Source organism: Takifugu rubripes, chromosome 18 (genome assembly GCF_901000725.2).
Source record: "Takifugu rubripes chromosome 18, fTakRub1.2, whole genome shotgun sequence".
NCBI lineage: Eukaryota > Metazoa > Chordata > Actinopteri > Tetraodontiformes > Tetraodontidae > Takifugu > Takifugu rubripes.
In genome coordinates, this window is record NC_042302.1 from 7188724 (window position 1) to 7199999 (window position 11276).

Sequence of the window (11276 nt, forward strand, 5' to 3'; positions counted from 1 at the left end):
GAGACGATTGGACTCAGGTGAGGAAGGACGAGACGATTGGACTCAGGTGAGGAAGGAAGAGACGATTGGACTCAGGTGAGGAAGGAAGAGACGATTGGACTCAGGTGAGGAAGGAAGAGACGATTGGACCCAGGTGAGGAAGGAAGAGACAATTGGACTCAGGTGAGGAGAACGAGACAATTGGACTCAGGTGAGGAGAACGAGACAATTGGACTCAGGTGAGGAAGGACGAGACACGGGTGGAAGAAATCAGCACAATCAGGAAAAATGGAAAAAAAGAGACCCAATAGGAAAACAATCAATAAAAAACTACAAAGATGGAAACAAAAGAAATATCAATAAATGCCCCTCAGTATATAAATGAACTATTTGCACGAATGACACTAGTTCTGCATTAATGATGTTCGCTAATGATGAACAGATTAGCAGTTCATGCTAACATTTAGCATCATCTCAAAACTCCTCTGCACCTTCTGCGCTGCCAATTTCAGGAGCAACAGAGCAAGTATGAAACAACAAGGTGCCTGGGAATCTGCAATTGGACTTGGGTTTTTTTTCCCCTGGCATCAGCGATCCCAGAAGAAAGAGGATTTGGTGTTGCTGCCAACGCAGACTGAGGAGTCTTGGTTGCAGCGTGAGCACAAATCTGGCAGGACCAGGATGAGCTGCACATAAACGGAACCTGTCTGCTGTTAATTCTGCATTTAGAGAGCAGAAAGAGCGGGACTATCCAAAGCTAGCTGCGTAGCATCAGCCTTTACCTCACTTTTAATGTAGGAAACATGTGGTTAAAGGGGCGGGACTGATCTGAGGAACGAAAGAGGGTTTGGATGAAGACACGAAGCGTCTGAGAGTTGGGGAACGGCGGCTTTGAGCACCGAGAGCTCCTCCTCTATTATTAAACCTATTTATGTGCTTCCACCATCTCTGGATGAACCTGTCAGCCGGGAGAGCATCTCCTGATCAAATGGGGAGCAGTAAAGGGAATATCTAATGGGTAAATAATCAGCTCCGTTCCAGAGCATCTCGGGACGCCACGCGGGCGGCGCCCTGACACCTGGGAAGGGATGATTGTCGGAGACAGCAGGAGCTAATTGGACAACAAAAAAGCTATAAAAGAACACCTGAGCTGCTAATTATTGTAATTATTATTGATGCAAAGAAGCTTTTTAATAGCGAGGTGAAGCTGAGGATAACTTGAATCAATGCTCAGGGCAAATTAATGTTTTGATCTATAATTCAAGCTAAAACTGCTGAAATATTACATGATTAGGCACGATTCTCCGCGTCTGTCTTGTAATTTGTGAATATTGATGCAATAAATTCCGCGTCCTCGCCCTTTACTATAAGAGTCCTCTCATTGTTGTGTGCATATCTCAAACTTTGACAGCTCTGCGCACATTAAGTCAAGTATTGCGTGAATAAATTGCGTTGAAGTGCCTTGCTCAGTGGCACTTCACTCAGAAGAGGGGGGGATCTTAACTGCGCTGTGTTGACTCAAATAAATCTTTGTGTGTCTTATTTAACTTTACTGCTACGTTAAAGTAAGAATGGAGTTAATTTGCTGCATTGGCTGCTGCGGTGCTGCGTTCACTGTCACCACAGTCTGTAAATAAAGACAAAAGAAAACACAAAGATCTTCAACAGCTTTCTGCACCGCTGTGGGAGACTCACCTTTGCGCGTCTGCTGTGATTGTTTGTAAATGATGGAAACATTGATTCCGGCCTCCTGCGGGATTTTCTGGCTCCAGGTAATTTGTTTCAGGTGGAAGGGAGCGAAATAGGAGAAACACTGGTAATAAAAGGTGGAAATTGGAGAGATAACAGCCCCATGTGCAATCAAAGCGCCGCCAAAGGCACAGGAATGTTTTTTTCTTCTTTTGCTATTAAACAAAAAGAACCCCATATATTTCTATATACAGTATATTTCACTCTTACAAAAGAAAAATTCACCGTAGTGTCGAACTAACATTTCTCTTGAGGCAAGAGATGCAAATGGAAGAATGTGTGCTTTAAATTTTGAAGCAGTTTGTTGTTTATTTTTGTTCTATGCTGCAATATATTTTTTAATTGGAAAGCTGATATTTACATCAGAAGGATGATTTTACAGTTGATTGTGATCACGTGTGAATGTGGCGCCCTCTGCTGACACAATGCAATTATTACACCAGGTGTTTGCTTTGCTCGGAAACAATTTGAATATTTTAGCACTGAAATACACGTACAATGTTGTTGTGTTTAACATTAAACTATAATTTTTAACGTTTTAAAATGTCTAATGAAACAAAATCATCAACTTTTATCACATTAACCGAAGAATTAAAGGAGCAGCATGGTGACTAAAGATTGCGTGTGATACATGGCTATGAACATCTAAACATACCATTGTCCAGAGTTTGAGTCTGACATGAGAGTTGAGCACGTTCTGAACTCATCACCACCTAAAAAGTGGAGCTCACAACGGTGCGGCGGTACGGCAGATGCATGACGTGAGCCTCAAACCCGTGATTATCTGTGACTACGAGCGTTTGAATCTTTAAGCGCGTCCCGATACTCCCCCAGAGTCCATCATGCACGTGTCGCTTTCAGCGCGCTTAGATCTGCAATCCCACAATGCACAGCGCCAGCAGCACCAGGGCCAGGAGGCTGAGGCTCGGCTCCATCGTAGCTGCTTTACCTGAGAAATAAATCAGGATAATGTTGAGACTAATGAGCCAGAGGAATTAAAAAAAAAAAAATGAACCCATGATTCTAATCTCACCCTGAATCCTGATCTTCCTAACTGGGCCGTCTCCGCCTTCGTAACGGCCGCGAACCATCAGCTCAAAATCTCCCACCTGAGGCATGGGGAAGTCCATGAAGTGCCAGCCGGTGATGTAAACCTTCCCGTAGATGTAGCCCGTTTTCCTGAACATGACCTGGACAACGAACGCACCGTTAAGTGTGACATTACGCACAAAAAAACAACCCATCAAAATCATTCCGCACTTACCTTGTAGTACAGTGGGAATGAGATATTCCCAAACCAGTCGTACTGGATGTGATCCCACCACACGTACAACCATTTTCCGGTCCAGGAGATATAGCGCCACATCCTGGGAGGTTCTGGTGGTGCTGGAAACAAACGCAAGCATGATATTATTCAAAGATCGCTGATTTAAACATGAGCAGCGTTCAGATTTCCCCTTACGTGCTCGCTTTGTGAACATCTCACAATGCTCTCCGGGTGGTCCCAGGCCCGCGCCGTTAAAAGCGCGGACCTCGATGAGGTAATGAGCGTCTGGCAGCATGTTCTCCAACCGAGTCTGGTTGACTGTGGCGGGGACAAATATGCGGTTTGCTCCCGGCTCTGGATCATCATACTTCCTCCAGTACTTAACCTGTGGGATCCAGGAGGTGAGATCTCAAAGGTACGAGATGCTGGAATGTGGTTAAAATGGTTCTAAATGCGGTACCTGGTACCCTTCGATGTACTGCTGGAGGCTCGTCCCAGTGTCCACCACTGGCAGCCACCAGACCAGAGCTTCTGTGGAGGACACCGGTCTGGCGTACACATCTGTTGGAGGCTCGGTTGGTACTGAACGGTCAAAATTGGGTGAAAGTTAGCCTAGCTGCTCCAGGAAGGTCCATCAACTTAAATCTTTCTCACCATCTCTTGGGTAGTAGATGACTTGGGTGAGGCTGTAGGGTCCGTCGCCCTTGACGTTAAATGACTTAATCTTCACCTGAAACTCTCGGACCTGGAAGTCTTCCTCAGTGGGGATGAAGTAAGAGTCCCTGTGGACGTAGCGCCTCGTCTCGGGGTCCGAAATGGTCTCAAACCACCAATCGTAAGCGTTGTGGGGTTTGAACGCCACGATGTAGCCGAACGACTTGCCATAGAAATGCCATGGCTCAACAGGCTAAGAGGGGAAGGAGAGAGAGGAAGAAATCAGTGTCTTTTTAATGCTAGCAAGTGTTTTTGGGTGCGCATGCTTACTGTCCACGTGATGACGATTTCGCCGTTTCTGCCTCCGTAACCAGCTACATTGGTGGGCGAAACCATGGGAGCTGAGAGGAACCGGAGGTCAGTAGGTCACTTTCCAGTCTCATTCCTCTTTGGGAACTGTGGGAATGTTCTTTCCTTACCAGCGTCCCAGGTTTTGATCTTGAGGGACGGGATGCTGGCCTCTCCGGAGCCGTGCTCATTGGTGGCTATGATTCTGAACTGGTACTCCAGCCAGGGGTATATATCTGTCACTTCTGCCCTCTCCACGTTGCCGTCGAGAAAAGCTGGAGCTGAATTGGGACAAAGCCAATGAATCTGTGGTTAAATCGCTGGTATTTACTGTCATGTTGGGACCAGCTAAACTGTGGGGAGATGTCGCCCCCTGCTGGTACAGAGCAGTCCTTACAGGTGCTGGCATTCCTCCAGTCATCCTCGTTCAGAGCCCAGTAGTGCCTGGTCTGGATGGTGTAGTAGAGGATGGGGCTATTGTGATCCGCCCCTTTGGTCCACCGCAGCTTCACCCATGTGTTCCCGATCTCCTCCACACGGATCACACCGGGAGGCCCGGGCATTCCTAAAGGAAGGAGATAATAGATCCGCTAGATTTGGCATAACCCGACGCTTCCTGGTGGTAAACCTACACATGAAAGCAGCAAAAAAAGCTCCTCATGAATCCAGAGGCTTCCAGAAGAAGAACGTGATCTGCATTTTCCCTAAAGGAACCCTTTCAAGAGATTTTACTCAGTCATCTAGATTTGTTTTCTATCAACTACAATTCTAGATGATTTTCGATGTCAGTACAGACCTACAACTTTTAGATCCGCGTATGCCACGTCGCTGTCCACCACCGTTTGAGCCGTGCATGTGTAGCGCCCTTCGTGCCAGATTTGGGCGTTCTTTATTCTCAGATCGCCACTGCCATCATCGCGCTAGGAGACAAGAGGCGAGTTTAGACCGAGTTAGGACCAGATTTTTAAAAATGGGAGAAGAGTGAAGAACCATCCCACCCAAAGACGCTCATAGTGCTGCCACTCTGTGTCAAAGTCGATGACCCGGAAGTCTATAGCCCAGATGAAGGTGATGTCCAGCATTGGGTCGAATGACGCCGCACACCTCAGAACCACCTCTTCGCCGACCTTCACCTGGGAGTCTTCGGGGGCTACAGTAATGCTGGTAGCCTCTGATAAAAAGAGATTTTAGCATTATGCTGATGACACTAATAGCAAAAATCTATATTTCAGGCGGCTCACGGGCCCTCGGACCTGTGATGGTGAGGTAGCCAGAACTGTTGGCCTTCCCTCTGCTGTTCTCAGCGAAGCACGTGTAGACGCCCTCATCGTTCTTGGTGGCGTCGCGGATTTCCAGGCTCCCATCAAACAGGATGGAGATGCTAAATGGAAGTAGCATCGGTTTAGCCGTGCTGACAGTAGCTACTGTTTAAGGAGGTGACTGTTGGACTGACCGGGAATTGTTGAAGAGCAATTCTTTGCCCTTCATCCACCTGAACTGTGGTCGAGGGGCAGCTCGGGGTTTGCACTCGATCACTACGCGACCATCTCTAGCTCCGAGGAGCTGCTTCTTCACAGGGTTGAACTCGAACGTCGGAGCGCACGCTAAAAAGACAAATAGTTGTTGCCATCAATTTCAAAAGAACACCACGGAATTCTGTTCAGCTAGGTGTTCCTACCTATGACTCGCAGCTCGGCGTTGGCATATTTGATGCCCCAGGAGTTTTCAGCGATACACTGGTACATTCCGGAGTCGGTAAAAGTCAGACTGGAAAACTTCAGCTCCCCTTTCCCATACTGGGAAACACAAACAACCAATGTAAGTTCCAGTTACTGCAGGATTTGGTCCTTAAATTGTGTGAAATTGTTACCATATATCCATCTTTGTACCACCGGATGAATGGGAAGGGCTTCCCCATCGCCACACAGCGCATGCTGTGAGCCGAACCGATGTCAATCTGAGTGTTGTTGATGGTTTCCGCCCACTCTGGGGCAGCTGCCGCAACAAAAGTTAGCGTGCTAACTGTCAGAAAGAGTCGAAAGTAGAAATGTACATGACAGAAGCGCTCTGGACTCACACTCCACGTAGACCCAAGCCTTGTGCCAGTCCTTTCCCTTTGTGTTGATGGCCTCGCACTCGTACCCGCCCACGTCGTCGTACTGCACGTTGTACAGATGGAGCATGGCGCCCGATTCGCTGATCTCGTGGTTTGGCGGGAGGTCTGTGGCGTCCACCTTCCTCCAAACAATGTGAGGTATGGGGCTGAACCGGGGAAAAACCCACAGATTAATCAAAATGAAAGGTAGCTTCATTTAGGATTCTTGGCAAATGGCTTCTTACTTCCCGAGCGCGAAGCATTCGAGGGTGATATTAGACGCCAGCATGGCGGTGGTGTCTTGAAACTTTACCCTTATGTCTGCCGGGTACTTTCTCTCACCTGAGGCCAGAAATGTTCCACTTAAGCTCCAGAAAAACCTTTTTTTCATTCACCTGCATGTTGTTTTTTATGTTAACCTTCTTCAGGTACTAGGGGGATGAGCGAGATGAACTTAGAGAAGACGCTCCTCCCGATCATGGGGCTGGAAACGAAGCAGGAGTAGTTTCCGGCGTCCTGAGCTTCCACTTTGGAGATGTAAAGGTTCCCCGTCTTCTGGGAGACGAAGCGCCTGCGATCGGTGTTCAGGAAGACGGGGAACTCATTGAAGATCCAGCGGTAGGTGACCTCCTCTGCAGAGCCAAAGACGAGCATGAACAGGATGGTCTCGTCGCTAAAGGGCCCGTGGAGCGTTTGTTTTACACACCTGGCCATGCATTAGGAGGAGCACACAGCAGGACCGCCCCCTGTCCCTCTTTGACATGCACCGGGTCTCTTTCCTCCTGAGGAAACTCCTCCAAATCTACATCCAGCGGAGACAGATGCAAAACATAAGCAGGTGTGGATGGCGATGAGATGATGGAGCCGTGTTCGGGCGCTCACAGCCGAACTTGAACTGGGCTTCCTTGCTGATGACGGTGCCGTAGATGTTCCTGGCCACGCAGATGTATACCCCAGCGTGTTTCTTCTTGGGGTTGTTGATCACCAGATTCCCCCCCACAAGGCTGTAGTGTTCATCAGGCTGCTCCATCAGCTTGATCTCCCAGTTCCCCCGGCGCCACCTGTCAATGAAAGGAATGGAACAGAGAGGTTCAGCTTTAATTTAGTCCTTTTTGGAACCACCATTTGCAAATTGAAGATATAATTGTTGCATGTGCAGTTGAAACGTGGCAGCACCTGTGGGTATCTAACTGGAGCTGCTGGTATGTTATTGGAGCTGCTGGTATCTTACTGGAGCTACTGGTATCTAACTGGAGCTGCTGGTATCTAACTGGAGCTGCTGGTATCTAATTGGAGCTGCTGGTATCTAACTGGAGCTGCTGGTATCTAACTGGAGCTGCTGGTATCTAATTGGAGCTACTGGTATCTAACTGGAGCTGCTGGTATCTAACTGGAGCTGCTGGTATCTAATTGGAGCTGCTGGTATCTAACTGGAGCTGCTGGTATCTAACTGGAGCTGCTGGTATCTAATTGGAGCTGCTGGTATCTAACTGGAGCTGCTGGTATCTAACTGGAGCTGCTGGTATCTAATTGGAGCTACTGGTATCTAACTGGAGCTGCTGGTATCTAACTGGAGCTGCTGGTATCTAACTGGAGCTGCTGGTATCTAACTGGAGCTGCTGGTATCTAATTGGAGCTGCTGGTATCTAACTGGAGCTGCTGGTATCTAACTGGAACTACTGGTATCTAACTGGAACTACTGGTATCTTATTGGAGCTGCTGGCATCTAATTGGAGCTGCTGGCAGCTAATTGGAGCTGCTGGTATCTAATTGGAGCTGCTGGCATCTAATTGGAGCTGCTGGTATCTAATTGGAGCTGCTGGTATCTTACTGGAGCTGCTGGTATCTTACTGGAGCTGCTGGTATCTTACTGGAGCTGCTGGTACCTGTATGAAGCAGGCGGGTTCGCTCTTGCTCTGCAGTTCATGGAGATTCTCCCATCAGGTGAGTCCTCGGTGTAGACCACATCCACCGGCTCCTCCTCAAATATGGGTCCATATCCAGTTGCATCATCTGGTGGTTTGGGATTTGAATCACTTCTGTTCCATCACAGTACATCTGAAACATCACCTTGACTGACAGAACAGGAACTCACCTCCATAAATCCTGGGCTCTCCGAACAGGATGGCATCTGCAAGGCAACGACGAGGTTTATGTGGTTGAAACATTTGGAACATCTGGAATCGATATCTTGGAGCCTCTTACCTGTAAGAGACGAGCAGGTGGAGAGACCCAGGAGCAGTAACGCAGCGGCGGCCATGACAGGAGAGCGTCAGTCAGATGGAGGAGGTGAAGGACGATGGGCAGGACATAAACCAGAGCAAGCTGAAGGAAACAGATATGAGGAATCACTCTTAATTTGATTTCATGGCAGCAGAAACATCAGGATGCTCCTCAGGTGCAACATCCAGAGGATGACTCTGCAGGAAACAGCCGGGGTGGAACGGACTGGAGTCATATCTATGATTTAGGAGGAGAGTGAGTCAGCAGAGCTCTGACAGCAGCCGTGCAAGTACGCTGAGGGGAGAGGCTCATGGTTCCCATTATTATGGGGGGGAGGGAGGGCGGGATGGACGGACGGACGGACTTAGGAGTGTCCAGTATTTCTCCTGGAAAGGTCAAAATAAAAGCTAAAGCATTGCAATAAACACAAGTTCTTTTATTATCAACCTTCACTCAACCAGGGAAACCAGCATTGGGTCGAATGACGCCGCACACCTCAGAACCACCTCTTCACCGACCTTCACCTCGGAGTATTACACAATGTTTACCACAATGTTTAAAAAAAACCCTGAAATGAGCCGAAGAGAAACCGGAATGGGAAGGGGGGGTTGGGGGAGGGTTGATCTGCTGCACGTCATCTCGTGGAATAAAAGATGAGCACTGAGACTTGACTGCACAATTTCCATTTTCTGGGGATTTTTTCCTCCAGTACATGATCTAAACTTTTGCATTCGACAGTCTGCTGAAGATAATAACCTCCCCGGCGAGGTCAAAGGTCAAGATGGGCAACGGGGTCAGAAACAGGGGGCATTTCAAACACAGCAAATTCTTAAAGGGTCAGCGTCTGTCAGAGATCGGGCTTCTGATGTCCCGCTGTGATTTGCTGACTCATGCGTGGAAGGGGAACTATGGAGGGGAAGAGCCTCAGCCAGCCACCTCCCATGATGCCTCAGGAGGGAGGTTCGTCACACAGAAGTAGCAGAAGAGTGCAGCGGTGCTGCGGGGGGGCTCGGCTCCTCCACACCCACAGACTGCAGCACCAGGGCCCAAGACTGATGACTCGGCACAAACAAATCATCTTCACTTCTGCATCTCCGGCTGTTTTTAGAGACGAACAGCGCTCCACCATTTTTAATCAATTTATCTGCTTTCATGGGTTTTTCCAGCCTGCGATAATCCCGCCACAGATCCTCTTTGGGACGAGCAACGAAATTTAGGTCAGCAGCCGTATTAAGCTGAGGCGGCGTTTGTCCGAGCGATTGTCGTGTTTCCTGCTCGATGCCTATAAAAGACGAATTTTTAAAAAAAGATTTGTTTATCATCCTGATTCTGCACTGCACAGGGTTCAGCATGTTTAAAGAAGCCATCACAGCCTATTAAATAATTGGGGGCTGGGGGCGGGGATCAATAGGGTAAAGACCTCGGGATGAGAAGAACAGTTCTGACATTTATACACAAACTTAGATGCAATTCAGGACGGGATCCATAATCCATCTACTCTGGGTGGGAGATGGAGGCGCCTTCACAAATAGCTGCCCTGGTGCCTCCTGCGCCCTTGAAGCCCGCAGCATCCGGCACTTTTCACCTTGCGTCCCCTCCCTGCATCCGCAGCACCGCGCCGTCCCATCCCATCATGGACTCCAAACGAACTCGAGTGCTGCACCCAAACTATTCTTTTGTCCGGCGCGCCTGGTCGCAGCCGCCCTCGATCCCAACCAGAACCTTCACTCATCTCGCTGCAGCCCGGCGGCGACCGAGCGGCACCAGGACTCGGCTGCTCTGCATTGCGGTACTCCCGGTCCGTTTCTGCAGCGCAGCGCCGCAGTGCCGGTTCGTCCTCCCTCAGCCCAAACCCAGAGGAGCCACGCAAACTCAATTGCGGTGCCGCTGTGCTTACCTTTGAAGCAGAAACGGGGGGGATGTATCAGTCAGGTCTCCGCATGGCACACCTGGACCCGAACCGCGTCATGCCTCCGGCCCACCAGCCGAAACGTCCCGTCGGAATGAACTTTTCTATTGGCGGAGAGGCGGCTGGCAGCCTGGATGCGCCTCTGATTGGTCCATGAGAGGAGGATGACGGATGACAGGGCTGCGAGTGGGAAATACTGGCTATAATAATAAAACCTATCTGGGGGGGTTGCAGGGTTGTTTTCTCTGTATAAACCACTGAATGAGATTTTTTTAAATTACTTTGCTGTTTTCACGCAGTATAAACGTGATAAAAGAATACTCGCCATATACTCGACCACATGCTGTGCATCAGAAATGACTTCACGTGCATCCGTGATTAATGAAAGATTCGAGGAAAAGGAACATACATTTATTTACTTTTGTGTATTTATCTTTATAAATACGTATGATTTGGTGCAGATGTGTTACAAAAGAGGGGGGGGGGGTGCTCCAGGACAAACTGCAGCTACTTTACCAACATCAAGCGGATAAACAAACACGAAAGATGTTTGTTTTTGTAGTTTTTATAAAGTAAAAACCTCAGTAAGATTTGCAGCATGGTCTTTATTGGTCCGATCGTGTGTTCTCATCAATTAAAGGGTAATAAATTACTGCGCATGCGTGCTCTACATTACTTATTACCAAGTCTGGCCACTAGGTGGTGGTGTTGTTCCCTTTACTAGTCGATCAAATAAAACCAAAGAAATTCTGAAACCAACATTTATTTCTGTTTTCATTAAATTTAAAATACAAAATATTTTCCATTATTATTATTATGTTGTAGAGTAAACCATTTCGACAGCCTTTCATGCTTCTCATGTAGCTTCAACATTAATCAGAAAGTCATATTTTATCATATCATAAACTGTATTACCTACTGTAAGTTCACCAGTCACTAGAACACGTTTCCAGGGTATTCACACTCAAATGTGCCAGTCTGCATATTAGTTCCACCCTGTTTAAATTACAGTGTTCTTTCGATTATGGATGACACTTTGTGGGAAAAAAATC

At 48.0% G+C, this 11276-nt stretch overlaps 1 protein-coding gene across 1 annotated transcript; it reads right to left on the minus strand.

Annotated features, from left to right (window-relative positions):
• Positions 1-2005: 2005 nt before the first annotated feature.
• Positions 2006-10370, minus strand: cntn1b (contactin 1b). The gene is made up of 24 exons (XM_029825575.1): positions 10213-10370; positions 8298-8417; positions 8188-8223; positions 7979-8105; positions 6975-7153; positions 6799-6894; positions 6512-6724; positions 6338-6434; positions 6075-6259; positions 5868-5992; positions 5676-5793; positions 5451-5601; positions 5251-5378; positions 4996-5168; positions 4794-4917; positions 4395-4562; positions 4129-4278; positions 3980-4050; positions 3650-3902; positions 3456-3577; positions 3191-3380; positions 2993-3114; positions 2762-2918; positions 2006-2677 (listed from the first exon to the last, which is right to left on the minus strand). The coding sequence occupies exons 2-24, from the start codon at positions 8350-8352 to the stop codon at positions 2595-2597; spliced, it is 3123 nt and encodes a 1040-aa protein (XP_029681435.1). The 5' UTR covers positions 8353-8417; positions 10213-10370; the 3' UTR covers positions 2006-2594.
• Between the last annotated feature and the right edge of the window lie 906 nt (positions 10371-11276).